The sequence below is a fragment of the Acyrthosiphon pisum genome, chromosome X (assembly GCF_005508785.2).
Source record: "Acyrthosiphon pisum isolate AL4f chromosome X, pea_aphid_22Mar2018_4r6ur, whole genome shotgun sequence".
NCBI lineage: Eukaryota > Metazoa > Arthropoda > Insecta > Hemiptera > Aphididae > Acyrthosiphon > Acyrthosiphon pisum.
The window spans coordinates 31,453,271-31,472,202 of NC_042493.1; the positions used below are offsets into that span (position 1 = coordinate 31,453,271).

An 18,932-nucleotide genomic window follows, 5' to 3' on the forward strand; every position below is an offset into this window, starting at 1 on the left:
CCCCTTCCTGTTTTCCACTAATGTATGACTCTAAATTCTAATTACTGCTGACCGTTTTCAAAGTAACTACAACGGCTTCAAGAGTTTCGAGTTAGTTGTGCCATAGCGTCTTATTCTCATAAATTTTCTCGTCAGAACATCATTACTCCTGATTTACTGACACTATCTTAAAAAAGAATATAAATAATATATTATAATCGACGCTGATATAGAGTAAACACCCTGACGTAAAAAGTATAGGTACGTGGGTAAATTGAGGCGCATAGCGTTTATCTCGGCGGTATCAATTTAAAACTTTTTTTTTTGGAATCACCTAGTCGGTATATACCGAGGTATGTATTAATTATTTATTATAGTATGTGAGTGACATTTCAATGCAGGTAGTGACCATAGGCGCAACTAGGGTTAAAATTCTGGGGGGGCTAGCAAAACTATTTATTTAAATTAACCCATAGGGGGCTTGTATCTAAATCAATAAGGTCTATTTGTGGGGAGCTAAATCTTAATCAGGGCGGCTAAGTTCTCCCCTCCTAGTTGCACCAAACAAAATTCATTCGGTTTGATAAAAATGTACAGCAAAACAAAAGTGGGAACTCCGTCTGCTTTATGTATTAATTGTAGGTTTCGACTTTTGAGTGTTTGACTATCACCGTCATTGAGCAGGTTACTGTAGTAGAGTTATGATATTTTAAATGTTAAATCGGCGATATACGGCTGTACAACGGGCGATTCATTTATCGTAAGATTAAAATAAATTAAACGTTATAAGTTTTAAAAATATTTTTTTTGATTAATTTTAGTCGTTAAAAATTAATATTTTTCAACATAAATGCAACATGTTATTAATTTTTCTTGTTATAATTTTTAATTCCATAATCCAAAGCATAATATTTTTTGAAATACTTCGATATTTCAGTCATAAATAGGTATCAAATTTTGGACTAGTATAGTCCATGAGTTAGTAATACGTATTTAATGTTCAAATGAGTATGGAGTGGTATAGTTAATGGTAGGTACCCCAATGGTTAATGTTGGTCTACTGCTCCACTAACATAATCATCAAATAGCTACTTATAAGTAAATAAGTTATAAGTTATAATTTATTAACTACTTTTACTCCAAATAATATTCTGCTTTGGAATATGAAATTTTAAATGTATATTGTCATTCAAAAGACAAACAAATCTTAAAAATATTAACAACAATAAATAGTAACAATATGTTGTTTAGTAATGACTCAAAATGATGTAACTTAAAGCAGGGCTTAATTTGAAAAAAATTCAGTTTTATGTTATTTACAATTAAAACATTAAGTACAAGATGTTTGCGTTTATCGTTATTTAAAATAGTGTTAATACCTATTAAATTAAAAAATAATATCTAATACGGGATAGGCAATGGCCCGGATACGGAATATAATAAAATAAATTCTTAGATTGTTTGCATGAAATAATTGATTCTACGAAACCCAATAGACCTTTTAAATAAATAGATTTTAAAATATTTCGTTTTCCGTTATTTTTCGTTCAATGATTTTCTATAAATTACGTTTTGCGTTATTTTTCATTTAATGATATTCTATAAATTACGTTTTGCGTTATGTTTTGTTTAATGATGTATAATATAATATAATATTTTGTTAATCATTGAGTTTTTTTTTTTTTGTGGTATTTAATTGTTTTTGATTATCGCTTTGCGCTATAATTACGTTTACAAATTTCAATAGTTTTTTGTCAAATATAACGTTATAGTCATAACGTTATTATAACATTTGTAGCCCTGCTTATAAGAAATATTAAAAAAAAATGTTTATACTTTCTGAAATAAAGTTGTTGTCTTGAGTGACAAACGTCACACTGCGTACAATCATTGATATAATAATTATAGCTCACGTACTGTCCACACTCTCTTCCTACGTAACTCTAATTTACAAATACCCAAACATAAACATGACTAATCCAACCATATCATTGAAAATTTAAAAAACACTCACTTATTTTTACATTAATATTATTTATAAATTTATAATAGTTTACTGTATAATTTACAAAATTATATATAATTTATAACATGTTATAACATTAAATCGATATTTGACTTAAAAACAGATACTTTTTATTAGATTTAAGTCTATTTTCCACGATATACTTTTAATTGTAGCATTGTTTCAACTACAAGGAATACTATCTAAACATATTTTTTGAAAATAAAATTTTTCTATTTCAATATAGAATGTATGTGTTTTTTTTTGTTATATGATCCTTTAATATATTTATATTTATTTATCAACAGGCTTATTAATTTATTAATATTGAGCTACTGTTAAAATTATATAGTTTGTTTTACAGTTTGACCAGATAAAATATCATCAAAATAATAGGTAGGTATTCAAAATAAATGAATAAAATAATTATTGAACTATGCTTATAATGAAAAGAAAATGCGTTTATTTCGTCTAACTACAAATTCCAGATTCCTTAAATACAAATTATACAATAAAATAGTACAGAATAAAAAGTTAACTATGTAAAATAAAAAACATTTAAATTGGCCTTGGTAGCCATGTAGTCAATAAACAGTCGACAGTCCAAATAATAATGGTTATTAACTTATCAAGATATATATATCATTAAAAAAAAATTATCCACTCCATAGAATAATAATAATAATAATTCACTACTTAAGCAGCGGTCTTAGCTAGCGACTTTCTTGGTTCCAAACTTAATTTGAATCCATCAGTCCTCTTTAAGATAATATCAGCCTGGAGTTTCCAATCTTTTTCGGTCAGATTGCTATTTATTTTGAAGTTTCGTAGGATGGTCGACAAAATGATTTTTAATTTTAACATGGCGTATTTTCGACCTGAAAAAATTAATTATTGACGATTAATACAATTATTAATTATCAATCATGTCACGCAACATTATAAAAACAAAAAAGTTTTGCATAAAATACAATTGAAAATACGATAATTAATTTATAAATTCGATTCACAAAAGGTTCTGCATAGATTAATAATTAAAATAAATGTATACTTTTGTACTTTAAACTTTAAGTCGAAATCTGAATAAGCAATTAACCGACCTTAACCTTATTTTATTACAACTGTGTTTCATATCGTAAACAAGTCAATTTTTAAATGTTTAGTGTGATCCTAATTAAAATTGTGTTTATAATCGCATTAATTTTCAAACGTAGGTAGTATTTAGAACGTAGTTCGTATCGAGTTCGTATTAATGAACATCGATTTGCTCAGAAGATACGAAATTTCAAGATTTGATCCTCAAAACGAAGTAGGTACTGTTGTAGGTATACGATAAATTGAAACGAAGTTTTTGTATTCTTCAAATTCTATCGCAATAATATAATAGGTATAATATAGTGACGTACCGACGCAACTTCTGGGCCCGGCGCTGAACGGCACGTATGCGTAATAATGGCGGCTGGCCGATTTTTCCGGCAAAAAGTTGTCAGGGTTGAACACTTCGGGATTGGGGAATACATCTTCGTTGCGGTGAATTTTGAATGTGGCGATGACGATCGTGGCACCGACCGGCAAGGTTATGTCTCTAGAGGCTGCAAAAATAAAAAACCATCGATTATTACAATAATTTATTTTGACATAAGTATTTTATATGTTCGCGCAGTGCTAATAATATCAATTCATTATACGGATTCCGGTCGGGGCGTTGCATTTGGACCGGACAAACGTATGCGTAAGACCGGTCTCAAAAACCACCCATATTGGGGAGGGGGTTGGCTAGATAGTTAGATAATAAAAATCAGACGTAAATCTTTGGAATGCTCTAGAACTGAGGATCGGTTGTTCGGCCTTTGGTCGTGGAACATAATATTATTGTTATAATTTATAATATTATAATATACAACTGGCTGGAGAGCGGTGACGATCAAAGGGAGCATAACTATTCGAGAAGGGGTTCGAGATTTTTAAAGAAAACGCCGAAATTATGGCATCGACATCGTGTCATGGGCTTACGTGTAAAAACTCACCAAGTTTAACTTTCTCTTTGATTTGCCTTGAGATAATCGGAACTGGAGGGTACATGCGTAACGTTTCCATAATGCACCTTTCCATGTATTTCATTTGTAATGTGTCTTGGAACGTCACAGGTCTGTCGGAATCGCCGAATATCGAATACAATTCATCGACGACTTTTTGCTACAGCGAAAACGCATATAAATCAAAATGGGAAACTTCTATATGACATAGAATGAATTAACGGCGAGCAATTCTTACCTGTACGTCTTGGTGAGCACCCATCAAACACAAGAAGAAACTGCTACCGGCTGCTGTTGTGTCGTGTCCCTAAAAAAAAAAAAAAAACAAAAATATAAGCGTTTCAGTTTTTGCAATAGTATATTATATTATAGCATTTTATGCGTGAATGTATAAATCATTAAAGAACCAAGAAAGTAAAAATGTTTGATATGGGAGAAGAAATTAATTAGGAATGGTTATTAACCTTTAACGTTGTATATCAATATAATTACACGTATATGGAAAAGGTTAAGGTTTAGATAAGTATCGCATTTTTTTTAAATTAAAATATTTAGTTGAATAATAAATAATTAGTACTCTAGTTTTACTGTTGGAAAGTTTTTTTTTTACAACTTTTATCATCGGTTAGGATAGGCTAAATTATAATTTTGGAACAAACCTCAAACATGATTGTATCGACTTGTTCACGAACTTCTTCGTCGGATAATACAACTCCATTTTCTGAGCATTCGATTAATAAGTCCAAAAATGCCACTCTCTTCTTCTCGCCTACAGATTAAAAATATAAAAGTTTCTTATAACCAGAATTCTTGTTAACAATTAAGGATGTATATAATATGCATTACCAATTCCATCGTCTTCTACGTCCAAGTCGTCTTTCAGACCAGCGGACTGCCCAAATGAGTTTCCGTACGGTACTTCTTCAACTTCAAGTGTTGAACTTGTTTCAACGATTTCCTCAGATGCTGCTGGAATGTCAGAGACTTCTTTCATCAGACTCTTTTTCTTCAAAAATTCTTCCTTCTTCTTAGCCAATACCTAGGAGATTTACAAAAATATTTTTATCAGACGTTTATCATAAATCAAAAATAGTATTATATTATACTGACGTTGTTCGTCAAACCGTGAATCAGGTCAAGGAGTCCAACTTGTTCCTTTGCGTACTTGGTAAAATTGAAAATAAAATCTGGTTTCAACCACAAGTTTGTATGACGCATGTGTAAAATATCACACATTCTTTAAAAACAAAAAAAAACAAATTAATTATTTTAGTATAGTCACAATAACAAAATCTATATTTATGCTCATCAGTACTTCTTATTAAACTAATAGGTTTTGACAAAATATTCGGCTTAAAAAAATCAACAACTGCAAGAAGGAACCGATTGAGACCGAACAGTTGATGTTCACTAATTATTATGCGATGTATTTTATTTATAAATTGAAATAAGAGTAGCTATTTAATATAATAATATATAAGGTATTACGGATGTAAAAAGCTAAACTACCAATCAACTGCTGTAAGTAACTTTATTGATTCTAATATTGTAACATTATATCAGAAAAACGTATTGTTATGGGTAGATAAAACTCTAAATGAGATGTATTATGATTATATTTCGTTTTTTTGGTTCACTTACTTCATAACAGCAGCAGCGTATTCAAAACCACTTTTCTTTTGAGTTTTCTTGCTCACTCCCATGGCGGTCTCTGTAACGATAAAATAAATGGAGAAGGTTAGTAAAATATATCACGCTTAAATAGTCAATGATTGTATTAAATAACAATAATGTATTGCATGTGGCTTCCAAAACGTCGGACTTACCCAACAAAATCTCCACCGTGCATTCACTCATGAAATCGTGAATGTCAAATGTGGAACTGCCCATTTTTCTGAGCTTACTGACGGTGTCACGGCTGTTGACATTGAAGAGTGTTACGAACGACTTGAGCACGTTCAAGTGGAACGTCGGCGCGATCAATTTTCTGTGGGCCCTCCATTTGTCACCTGTCCAGAGAAAAAAATCATAATCAAATTAAAGTTTAATAATAATCATGGCTTATGGACCTTAAGGGTTGATAGTTTGATACATTATTATATCTCAACAATCATTATTTAAATTAAATTAATTTGGTAGTAGGTATCTATCTATCGTTGTGATTAATCGTTATCCCTCTACCTTTTTTAAAATCCTAAATACACCTCCAGTGTTAAACTTATGATAGTATGCATGTATGCTTACCGGTGCTTATCAACAGACCATTTCCTAACCATGGTTCAAAAAGACGGTATTCGGGAGATTTGTCAATATACACGTTACTGCTCAGGATCACCTGCAGATTCAAACACAATACTATATAGTTTCACGTTCGCATTTATGCCATCGGAAGATAGCGAAAAAATTATATTTAATGTACAAAAATATGTAGGTACGTTACCTCAACGTCCCTGGGATCGGTCAAGAACACCAACAACCTGGGACCGATCCACATTTTGATTGGTGAATTCTTTTCGAATTCAAAACTCCGTTCGTAAATCTTTTCGAAAATGGCTGTGAATATAGAATATAATAAATAAAAAATAAAAAAACTCAAATTATTTTAATTTAGGCGTCGCTATATAAATAGTACTGTTATAATATTATAATTAATAACTCACTGTGTGGGTCTTGCATAAAGTCTAATGCATTTCCCAGCAGCGGTAACCCTTCAGATCCTGGGATCTTACTGGCGAGGTCGTAGAGCTGCTTGCGTGACATCCGGAAGTATATGTACCATAACACGATTGCCGGCGTGAGTAGGTAGAAAAACAGATTAAATGCCGACAGCGCGAAGAGTGGGTTGACACCCTGAACGTTGGTCACCATCCTGCACAAGCACACGATTATTGGTTAATAAATCTCAATTCGGTATATGATGATGTTTATCAACTTTCAAAAAAATTCGATCGATTTGCGTTTATAAATAATATATCTATGGTAAGTTAAAATATTGCAGTTAATACAATATGTCGATAATATGATAATATATTGGTAAGTATTTAGAATAATTTTAATGCAAATATTAAAGTATTTAAATCCTTTGTTTTATAAACATAATCATCCATATAAAACAGGTACCTACAACGTACATAAACAACAAAATGTCCAAAGAAGCATTAATATGCGAATAATCGATTGAATATGCAAACAGACACGATATTAATAACCTTATATTTGACCTGTCGTACCAACGAACTAGGTTAATTAATAATATTATGATAATGGGTTAACAGGTAAAATGTTTATCAAATATGTATAATGAATTAACTATTTTAATGAATTTTCAAAATTTATTATAATTTTATATTTTTAATTATTCGGGGGATTTTTCATCTATGAATAGTTACCTATGTCTATAGTTGGATTAATATTTAAGGTCTATTTCAAATTAACATATTTTGAAATATTTCTCAACTATACCTATATTTTTCGAAAAAATGAACGTTAAATACAAATAATGTTACCTTCCTAACAGAATAAATATTTGGTCAGATACTTGTAAAATATATGCACAGTACAATATGACCAGATAAGTATATTCAACGCCGTTAACCTCTAAAATAATAATTATACTTAGAATATCTACGGGTTGGATTTGAAAGTTTATTGAATTTTTTCCAGGTAATCGTATTATATGCTAAGTAAGCTCAATTAATAACGTTCGGTGTTGTGAATTGAAATAAGAAACTGTTCGGTACATATTTTTGCATATTTTACTCTTTTTAGTTTTTAATACATATCGTTCGATTTTAAGGTAATGTTTTATTTATGAATGAATATTTCAGTGTTTTATCATATTAAGTGTATTTTGCAAAATATTTATCAATTGAGGAAAAATGATTATTATAAGTAGGTACTGGTATTATAATATAGGTACCTACATGGTTTAATTTAGCCTAAATATAGGTTATTTGATAATATATACCTACGTTTATACTCTATTTGTGCATTATTTTTTTTCACGTAGGTATATATTGAATTTCATGTGAACAACTTTAAACATATACCTAGGTACCTAATCATTTTTATTAATTTTGGTTTAAATTTTCATATTTGAATTAGGATTATAATTTTTATACTAAGTACCTGCGCCTAATGTTTTATCAAAAAACCATTACATTATACCAATATTTTAATTGAATGTTCTTCTACGTTATCATTGAAATACATAAGTATAAAAAAGCATTAATTATTTCATGTTTATAATTTAACATTATTTTCTTCAAACTGTTTCTTAAATAGTATTAACGCATTATCACAATCATTACCCACATAAAAATGCCATTTTTAAAGCCGAATGATTTTGTATACCAATTATTATTGTATATTACTCATACGCGAACTACGCAAATGGGTATAAACATACTATTTTTTCATAATAGGTAAGTTCTAAATTAAAACTGGTTTATTGCAAAATAACAAAATATGGATATTAAATTATGAATAAAACTACCTAATGATTAAAAATTCTGTTCCAAATAATATTAATACACAATGTTTCAAAAGTATAATTGTATTTTGCTTTTGTTATAATTCCGTTATGTACGCTAATGATTTTTTTAAAATAATATTTTAATAATATAAAAAAAATTAAGTTTGACTGTAATACTTTTGTCAATGAAATTATTAATTGTTATTTAATCATTTTAGTTTATTATAGTATTTGAGAAATCGAACAAATACATGCAAACGACAATTTATATTACAGGTTCATTAAAAACAACTTACGGCAATAATTATACAGTCCTTGAAATATTTGTCTAATTTAGTGAAAATATTGTTTTTATAACTATAATGTAAATAATATATCTTAGTACCATTTATTAGAATTATTATACCTATGAATATTTCAATTAAACTACATACCATAATATCATATAATATTTTTAAAATTTTGTCAACGAATCGGTGTGACGCTATCAGTAAAATGTAAGGTAGGTTACCTTTTAGTGTTTTATACAACTTAAGCCGAACACGTTTAACTTAGTCTATAAAATGTATGTTTTTATATTATACCTATTTGGTATTCGAATAAATTGGGGCTTTTTTAATTAAATAATAGTTGTAAGAAAAGGCACTTAACACTAGGTACATTTATAAAATAATAATTAGTTAATCAAAATGTTAAATTTTGTTTACATGCTAAATTATTTAACAATCCATTCAAGAGTATATTCTGACATGTATCATCATTAATTCGTTATTTATGATCGACGACAAAAATTATGAAACATTTAAAAACATAATAAGATTTTTGATTTATTCTAAGCTATAACAATTGAAAAAAACCGTTTTTTATCGTAAGTATTTAATATTTTTATCATTTTTTTTACCGAAAACCAAAAATTCTTCTATGTTTCGATCGAAAGTCGTCAATCAAAATAATGATGAGGTCTAGTGATACATGCTTCCACATCATTATACATGTTCAGTATCAGTAAAATAATATTAACGATCGATAAAGTATAAAAAAAAATACAGCTGCAGGTTAGGAACGATAAAATATAATACTTGACTATAATCTAGAATGGACGTGCTTATAATATAATTTATAATTTTTGAAAATGAAAAACTATTACCTGTATCATGCAATGTCAACGAAGTCTTGAAAAATAAAAGCTGATAAAAAAAATAATAAATATCAACTGAGCACAAAAATGCGAGTGAAGTTTGGAGAGCTCCGCTCCAAGCTACTGCACACGGTGTTGTTTAATGTCGATGATGTCTTGGTATCATGTAAATGGTTGTTGAAGGAACACTGAACGCTGAACACATAACACGGCTTTGGGTACGACCAGCTTTTATATACCCATTACCCACTCATCGTACCCGTACGAGTAGTATGCCAGTGAATACGTAATTAAGGAGGATCAAGGATCACCTAATTTCCATCGTCATTAATACATTAATACTATTGTTGTTTTTTTTTTTTTTTGTTCGTTTGACCATTGGTTTTAGACGCATATTGTCAAGTGGTGAGAGAAATGTTCAAATGGGTAGGTTGGTTTAATTACAGAAAAAAAAAACACCGATAGATATTAACTATGATTTTATGTATAACATATTGTGCATTTAAACCATAATGAACGCACCAATGTTCTATTATTGCAATATTTTCGTGATGTTTTCGTTTTTATATTTTTATATTTACGAGTGATAATCACAAACACGGTGAAAAATAAAACTTAAATACTCGATAATATTATAAAATAGGTACCTACGTACATGGGCAAACAGAGTTTTCATTGACTGTCTAAAAATCGTTTTCAAACGGCCACCAAAAATATAAGATTCTCTCCGGATTTCTCAAAATCAATTTCATATCAACAATTACATCGTAATAATGTTCATACTTTATGAATTTTATTATATATTTATTAAGAGTTATTTTCCAATTTCAAAACAACATTTTCTGTGTTCTTATATATTTATGAACTGTTATACAATACAAATTACATTAGCACATTTCTTATTTCATAATATTAAACATAATGTCTTTATTTGGTTTTAATTTATCACTACGTTAACGTAAATATTTTCTAACGTTGGGTTGTTTATTTTAATTCAAAATTAATTTTAAATTATCTTTAATATACAAACAATACGTAAACAATCGTCTAAAATACCCAATATTTAAATTTAAACAAAATATTTATTTATCATATTAAAATAAATTGATTTGAATATAATTAAATAATTTTTATCATATATTAATTAAATTAAATTAACATTCAAATAAGTAAATTGATTTATATGATAAATTATACCCAAGTAAGTTATACTTGATATACTAAGAAATTAATACTAAAATACAAAGGTGAATATCCAGTATTTTTGAAATGTTGTCTTATGTAATAATACTATTAATAATATGCCATATTATTTCTATTTACCTAATAGTGTAATTTGCTTGTTTAATAATATATTTTATATTTTAGATTCTGAGTGGAGCGATGAATGTATTGATTTTACAATTTTTAGTCTGTCATCGCCTTTTGGGGCAGTAAAAATGTTTTAATTATCGATTTCATCATTTTTTTCTGGTAGGTTGTTCTAATTAGTACTTTAGGGATCAAAAGTCAAAAATTAATATCAGTTTTAAAAGTGCCACGAAAAACAAAAACTAAGGAGACACCGAGATTTTTACGCTAAGTAAATTTTGGACATACCTATTTGATTTTTACCTTTTGGTGCAACTCGAAAAAAATTACTGATACATTACATTTTCACCAAATGTTTATATTAGTATTATTTACATACCGTGGTACAATTATAAATATATTTTGACTCTTAAATTGAGCTATTTATAGGCATTAAAACATTTTGATTAGTTTTTTTTTAAATTCTTATCAATAAAATTTTTTTTGCTCAGTCAAATTACTTGAAAATTTAATACAAAGTTCCTCATAAGTTGCTAGTAGAAATTAAAAAAAAAAGTTGAGCGTAAAACCTAAACATTTTTTTATGAGAGTTTGAAGTAAGAATTTTAACAAAACTACTCATAATCACGAATATTAATTAAGTATTTTGAGTTAGAAATTCAAGAAATCTAAGATTTGAAAATTCAATACAGATTCCCCATACATTTTCCGACCTTAAACGCAAAAAAAGTTTGCCGGAAAGTCAAATACATTTTTCGAGCGTTTGCAGTTAGACAAATTATTTTCATCAAACGGATTTCGTATTTTGTTGAAATTAAAAAAATGAATGACCGTATATTTTAAATTTTCACCAAATGTTCATTTTATATAATTTTAAAATTTAAATTAAAATTTTTTTTATATACATATCTATACGTTTTTTGTTGTGTAAAACTATCCCACAAATTGAAAATTTAACAAAAGATTCGTGAATATTTAATTGTTATAATTGCAGTTGTAAGATATTGAAGATGCATAGGAAATTTTTTTTTCTAATCATTGAAAATTAAAATTTTGACAAAATTTATCAAAATGTTGAAAATGCGCAAACTATTTAGTCGTTTTCAATTTAAAAAAATTTTAATTTTTACCTTTAGGGCTTAAAAATTTAAAACAAGGTTTCTTTTAAGTACCTATAGTTTATATTGTAACCAAATAATCTAAAAAAATATATAGACACGCTTTTTTTTCATAGATATTTTAAGTTCAAATGCGTGCTCAAAATTATTTGATTTTAGTTATTTTGTATTATTTAAAAATATTACTCTTGGGTATTGAAACTCTTAAATTAAGTTATTATATTGTATACAGTAGTACCTATACAGTATACGCACAATGACATTTTCAAATAAAAGTTTTTCGAGACAATTAATCAATCAACTTACTGAGATAAAAGAGTAAAATAAATTACTTGAATAATAAAATTATCATAACATTTTATACTTAGTGTTATAATATGCTGTCTAGGCCAGTCCCAGTATGCCTAGTAAACTATAGTTTTCAAAAACGCCGGGTAAAACAAAAAAAAAATTAAGGAAAAACGGGAATTTTTACGCAAAATTGGTTTTTGACAATGTAGATTTTAATTTTTGGTGTAACTCACAAATTGCCGTAGATAGATAGATAGATAATAATAATAATAATAATAATAACCATAGATCCATGAAATTTTCAATAGTTGTTTATATTAGCACTTTCTATACACGATACAATTTTCAAAATATTTTGATTGTTTTAACTGTTTACGGACATTTTAAGTTTCCAATTTTTTTAGTTTTATTTTTCTATGAACGCCAATAAAATTGTATTTGTTGGGTAAAAAAGCTTGAAAATTGAATAAAAGGCACTTCATATATTGTTACAATGACATTTGAAAAATATTAAAAATACATAGTCACAATTTTTTTTAAAATGTACATAAAAATCACGAAAATTTGTAAATTACTTTGTGTTTAAAATTCATATTTGAAAATGCAATACAAGATTTCTCATAAGTTTGTTAACCTTCATCAAAAAAACAATCAAATTAAATTTTTATGAGCGTTTGAAGTCCAAATTTTTATAAGTTTAGATATTCAGTCGATTTCTCGTGTAGCGATTTCCTTATTTTGTTCTAATTCAAAAACGAATAACTGCAGATACATGAAATTTTTATTGATTGTTTATATTCTCATTTTCTTTACACCAAACAAATTTTGAAAATATTTTGAATTGTTTTGAGCTGTTTACGGACGATTTCAAGTTTCAATTTTTTTAGATTTTTTTTTCTATATATATCAATAAAATTTTATTTGTAGGGTACAAAAGTGAGAAAATTTAATACAAGGTTCCTGATATATTGTTACAATAGCAGTTTTAGAATATTAAAAATACATAGGCAAATAAGTAATAGAAAATACATAGATACCTCTACTTATCATATATGATATTTTAATATGATATCTTAATTAGGTAGATAGGTTAGTTATTCATATCGTTATAGATTTTCTCATTATTTACATAAATATTAATAAAATAAACTGTAATATTATTTATAAGCAGTGGTCAGCTAGGATCTGAAATTGGGGGGGGGGGCTACATTTGTTTCAGGAAAAATCAATTTCATAATCGATATGATTTGTTAACAATATTAACAATTTTATATATATTTTAAATTTATGAATTTTGAGACTATTTATAATGTTGGTTAAATCTAAGATATTTCATAATATCTTAGTTTCAGAATTTAAATGTTTTAATTATTTTTTTATATTAGTTTCTTATAATACAATATTGATAATTGAGACGAAATCAAATATTAATTAGATTTTCATAATCACTACAGGTACCGTACAAATAATAAAATAGATTGCTAACTCATGATAACAATATAGTTGAAATCAAAATCCACCATTTTCGTGAGAATTGGGGGTTTTGTCATCAGATCATTCAGGCCCCTGTGGTATTGCTTATTTTCATAATACCTACAACTATCAAAAATAAAAGAATTTTGATTAATTATAGATTATCATTTTTTCTCATTTTTTGTAATTTTTCGTCATTTTTTGTCATTATATTATTATAATATGATCAAATGTTTGTAGGTTTTTATACTGTTACTTTATTGGAATAAAATTACAATACAAACTTCAAACTTTTAAAATAAATATCTAAAACCAATAAATAAGCTAAATAAAATGCATGTCAATTTCTTTTCTCGCATTATATCGCGAGTTATTCGTATTAAGGGTTTTTGGGGAGTGTTTTTTTTTTTATTGAGCTAGGAACCTATGTTTAAAAATACCGGCATACCCTGCGAAAAAAGTATGCGCATGCCTAAGCACAAACCCCCTTACAGCCAATCAAGGCGAAGTAAACCTACCTAATAATCCCATCCGTTGGTTAAAAAGACGCTGGTGCAGGGATTTACTAAGCCCCAGACCCTAATGACGCATGAGGGTTCTATCACTGGACAGCCTCCCTCCTCATACTAAATCATCATGTAAATATTTTCTGTAATTATCCGATTTGCTTATTGTACATAACATGTTACAGATTGTAAATTTTCTAATTTAAATTTAAAAAAAAAAGCTCAACTATTTTATTTTGGTTAAGGTATTTTATATTTTTATATAAAAGACAAAGTAAAAAAGTATACAGAAGAAACAATGTTGATGATAGACCCGATAAACCATATAAAATTACTTTTATCTTTGTATTTTTATTCCTCGTCCTATTTCAATCGTAGTTATTATTGATACCAATAGATTAGGCACTTTAGATTTTTGGCAAAGCAAAAAATGAATGGGTTTTGTAAATAAAATTATATTATTTATACTAAAAAATTTCAAAAATGTTATGGCAATACCATTGTCTGATTTTATTGTAAATTAAACTAAAATGTTAATTTTTTTAAATTTATTCGTAGTTTGTAGTTGAGGTTTTGAGGAAAACCAAAAGTACCCAATTAAGTATGTGCATAGAAGTACAATTTCGATTAAATCTTGATTTTTTCCAGCTATTTCAGATAAACCAAGCTTCGCTTAAAATTGTTTTTTATTGAAATTATTTATTGCGACTTTAAAATTTGTAGACGCCCGTAATGGTCTACCTAACATTTGCAACTGCATTTTAGATTCAGAGCGAAACGATGAATGTATTGATTTTACAATGATGTGTGTTTTTTTTTAATTTTAAATTTTTAAATTTTTTTTTGTGTCTGTCATCACCTTTTAGGACAGTAAAAGTGCTTGGATTTTCTTCAACAATACTTTTTCTGATAGGAAAGTGAATCTAGTTGGTACTTGGGGGGGTTAAAAGTAAAATTTTTCAAATAGTTTTCAAATGCGCCGTGAAAAACAAAAGAAAAATGAAGGAAAAACGGGAATTTTTACGCAAAACCTGTTTTCGAGAAATTTGATTTTGGTTTTTGGTGTATCTTTAAAACAAATGGCCGTAGATACATGAAATTTTCACTGATTGTTTATATTTCCATTTAATACGAGATAAAATTTTCAAAATATTTTGATTTGTTTTGAACTGTTTAGGAACGTTTTCAGTTTCCAATATTATTTGTTTTTTTTTCTATGAATGTCAATGAAACTTTATTTGTTGAGTAAAAATACTTGAAAATTTAATAAGGCTCCTACTATATTGTTACAATGAGATTTGAAAAATATTAAAAATCCTTAGTCACAATTTTTTTTATTTAGCATTTAAAGTTCAAAAATTGACAAAATATGTAAAAATCACGAAAATTAGCAAATTATTTTGAGTTAATAATTCGTAAAAATTTTTCTTTTTAGAACTAATATTTTAAAATATAATACAAGATTCTATATAGGATAATCTATCTTTAACAAAAAAAAAATGTCTATAATAAACTCAAATTAAATTTTTATGAGTGTTTGAAATTCATATTTTTACAACATTTGATATTCGCTCGATTTCTCATGTAACAAAATTCTTATTTTATTGTAATTAAAAAACAAATGACTGTAAATATTTGAAAATTTCACTGAATGTTAATATTTTCATTTCTTATACATCATAAAATTTTGAAAATATTTTGACTTTTTTGAGCTGTTTACGGACACTGTCAGTTTTCAATTTGTTTAGTTTTTTTTTCTATAAATATCAATAAAATTTTGTTTGTAAAAAAGCGTGAAAATTTAATGCAAGGTTCCTAATATATTGTTACAATAGCAGTTGAAAATTTTAAAAATACATAGGCACAATTTTTTTTTATAAGCATTTAAAGATCGAATTTTGACATAATTTATCAAATTTAAGATTCAACAATCATTTTGTAGTTAAAAATTTATAAAATGTTCAATTTTTGTATCTAAGAATTGAAAATTTAAAACAAGATTCCACGTATGTAATTAATTCTGTTACCAAAAATTCTAAGAAATACATAAGCACAGTTTATTTTTATACTCATTTTAAGTTCAAATTTGGACGAAATTACATATTATAATACCTAGAATAACTATTTTAGTTATTTTGTTGCGATTGTATAATATTATTCGTGGGTACATGAAACTTCTAAAGTATACTTTTATATATCTATGATAGTATCACAGCTTGTTGTTGATGTATAACATGTTATATTAAATACTTAATGAATATTATGATATGATTAATTTGGAATTTATTATAGGTACCTATTATAGGTCAATTTTTTTTTAATACCATAGATAAGTATAATATAATATGTCTTATACCTAAAGACCGACATACCGTCTCCGCTCAGAATCGTTTTTCTTATACAATGATATTATATCATTGAATTAAAATTTAATACCATCCATTATACAGTGACCCACTTGTAATCTACTGTACAGCAGAGCGACATACACTTGCCCTCCTTTTTTTATTTGAACTTAAATTTTAAAAAAACAATTAACTTAAATTTTTTCCTTACATTTGTTCAAGATTGTGATGTAAAACGGCAATATATTACTAACTACTGTACAGACTAAATTATATTACTATTATATTTGTGACAAGTTATTAAATAATAAATGCAATAGGCATCGCATGTTATTTTACATCGATGAACTACTATTTTTTTCCTGACAGGCGTTTAAAATACTAGTTAGGTACTTAAGTTCCATAAGGTTTTTATTTGTATTTGCCATTTTTCTACCTTATTGAAATAGTTATTTCATACTTCGTAGTTCGTACTTACCACTAGATAGCCGTAAATTATAAATATTTTTTCTCTTGGCAATCCACATCTCAAAAGTGGCGTTTAATTAAGTCATTATTATTTATCAAGGCTGGAAATCGATAAAATAATTAGTTGAAACTTTAAGATAAAGTTATGTTATTTGTTACTTTTTAACTTACTAAGTTATTATGTTTATTGTTTATTATTCTATATCTTAAGGTAGGTAGCTATAACTATACACATCTTAACTTAAATAAAATAATATGTTCATTTTATAATTTGCTTAATTTATTATAACATTTATTTTAGGCATACATGCTATTGTCACCTGAAAGTTCAATCATTGACTACTAATCATTACATACAAAAAATTAATTTGTATAATAAGCCTAATTTTAAACTTTATATCGTTTAGGCGCTCACAATTGTTTTTAATTTAAAAACAATTATGTTTGTGATTTGAACTTGAAATCGATTAATCACAGTAGTTACCGGAGACGATTCTAATACAAGAGGGTCACTAACTAAAATAGATGGCAATTCAAGGGAATCATATTTTTGAAATTGGAGGGTAATTCGATGGTCAGATGGGAGGAAATTCTTGTGAGCCCATTGTGTGTACCTACTGGTATAGTAAATAGATATAACCGATAAGCAAGTATAATAACAGTTACTATCCCAATCTCACCAGTATAAGATATAAAATATAGATATGAGAAATTTTTAATTGGCCCCTCTACACAAAGTATTGTCAAAACTACTTCAAAATCATTAAGTTTTATGTGTCTATCTATTTTTTTTTCAACAAAAAATGTCTAACCGATAGATAACACTAAAAAATTTAACTATTTAACAATCGAAATTGAATCAATTTAAGCTTGTTATTGTGAGGATATTACGTCATTTCCGAGGTCAAAAAAAAAATAATTGAAACCTAATAACTAATTAAAAATTGGTTCACTAAATTAAATTGTTCTTATTCATATATTATGCTTGTACAATAAATATTACATGTTAAATTCAAATAGGTACTTTACATATGCCTAATTCAGTTTTTTTATGGGTCCAGAAGAGGTAGGTACTTTTGAATTAATGTAAAACATCATTTGATTCATAGTTTTTATCAAATAGCTGCTCAGTAAATTACTGTATTATTGTATCAATTAAAATATTAATAGGTAAAAAATATTATCCTATATTTTAATTAGAATTTCGCTTACAACATAAACCAGTTTAAACTCATGAAACGCTAACAACAATATTCGAACTTTATACATTAATATGCCTATTATACTTTATTACAAATCATGACATACGCATAAATTATTAACTATACGGCATTCGGGTAAACATCTAGATTATGGATAGGTAGGTATCTACATAAAAGTCAGTCCACATTAGTGGGTATGTGAATATTCAATATGTATTATAACATGTAATATAGGTATATAGCTACCCTAATAATCGAAGATTATATAAGACTGGAACTTATATAACCGAAAAAAAAATTAATGGTGACGTCAATGATGATATTCCATTTGTATAAAATGTTGTTTATTTTTCAATGGTAATAATAATATTATATGAATACAAAACTAATGGTTTTGACGACGTACAAAAACACGAACGATTTAAAAAAACAATTGCACAACGTAAGGAAATAATATAAACACAAATCCACAGTAAAATGTTGGTTAACTCATGTCTAGCAAGTTTAACAGTGTACCTATACGTACTGTGCGTATATAATATAAGTTTTTAACATCTATATGTACTATTTTTATTATATTATATAC

At 27.1% G+C, this 18,932-nt stretch overlaps 1 protein-coding gene across 1 annotated transcript; it reads right to left on the minus strand.

Annotated features, from left to right (window-relative positions):
* Positions 1-2,424: 2,424 nt before the first annotated feature.
* On the minus strand, positions 2,425-9,847 carry LOC100164072 (cytochrome P450 4g15). The gene is made up of 13 exons (XM_001944170.5): positions 9,642-9,847; positions 6,681-6,889; positions 6,461-6,573; positions 6,265-6,355; positions 5,847-6,029; positions 5,662-5,731; positions 5,131-5,257; positions 4,867-5,059; positions 4,680-4,789; positions 4,259-4,327; positions 4,012-4,180; positions 3,391-3,576; positions 2,425-2,862 (listed from the first exon to the last, which is right to left on the minus strand). Exons 2-13 carry the CDS (start codon positions 6,886-6,888, stop codon positions 2,681-2,683), a joined length of 1,701 nt encoding a protein of 566 aa, XP_001944205.2. The 5' UTR covers position 6,889; positions 9,642-9,847; the 3' UTR covers positions 2,425-2,680.
* Positions 9,848-18,932: the final 9,085 nt, after the last annotated feature.

Bases quoted from the DNA above. Each gene is read 5' to 3' on its own strand.
- LOC100164072 (XM_001944170.5), bottom strand. From the start codon at position 6,888: ATGGTGACCAACGTTCAGGGTGTCAACCCACTCTTCGCGCTGTCGGCA. The intron at 5,258-5,661 runs GTAAGTGAACCA...TTGTTTTTAAAG, and splicing joins TACGCTGCTGCTGTTATGAA to AATGTGTGATATTTTACACA. The intron at 5,060-5,130 runs GTCAGTATAATA...TAAATCTCCTAG, and splicing joins TTCACGGTTTGACGAACAAC to GTATTGGCTAAGAAGAAGGA.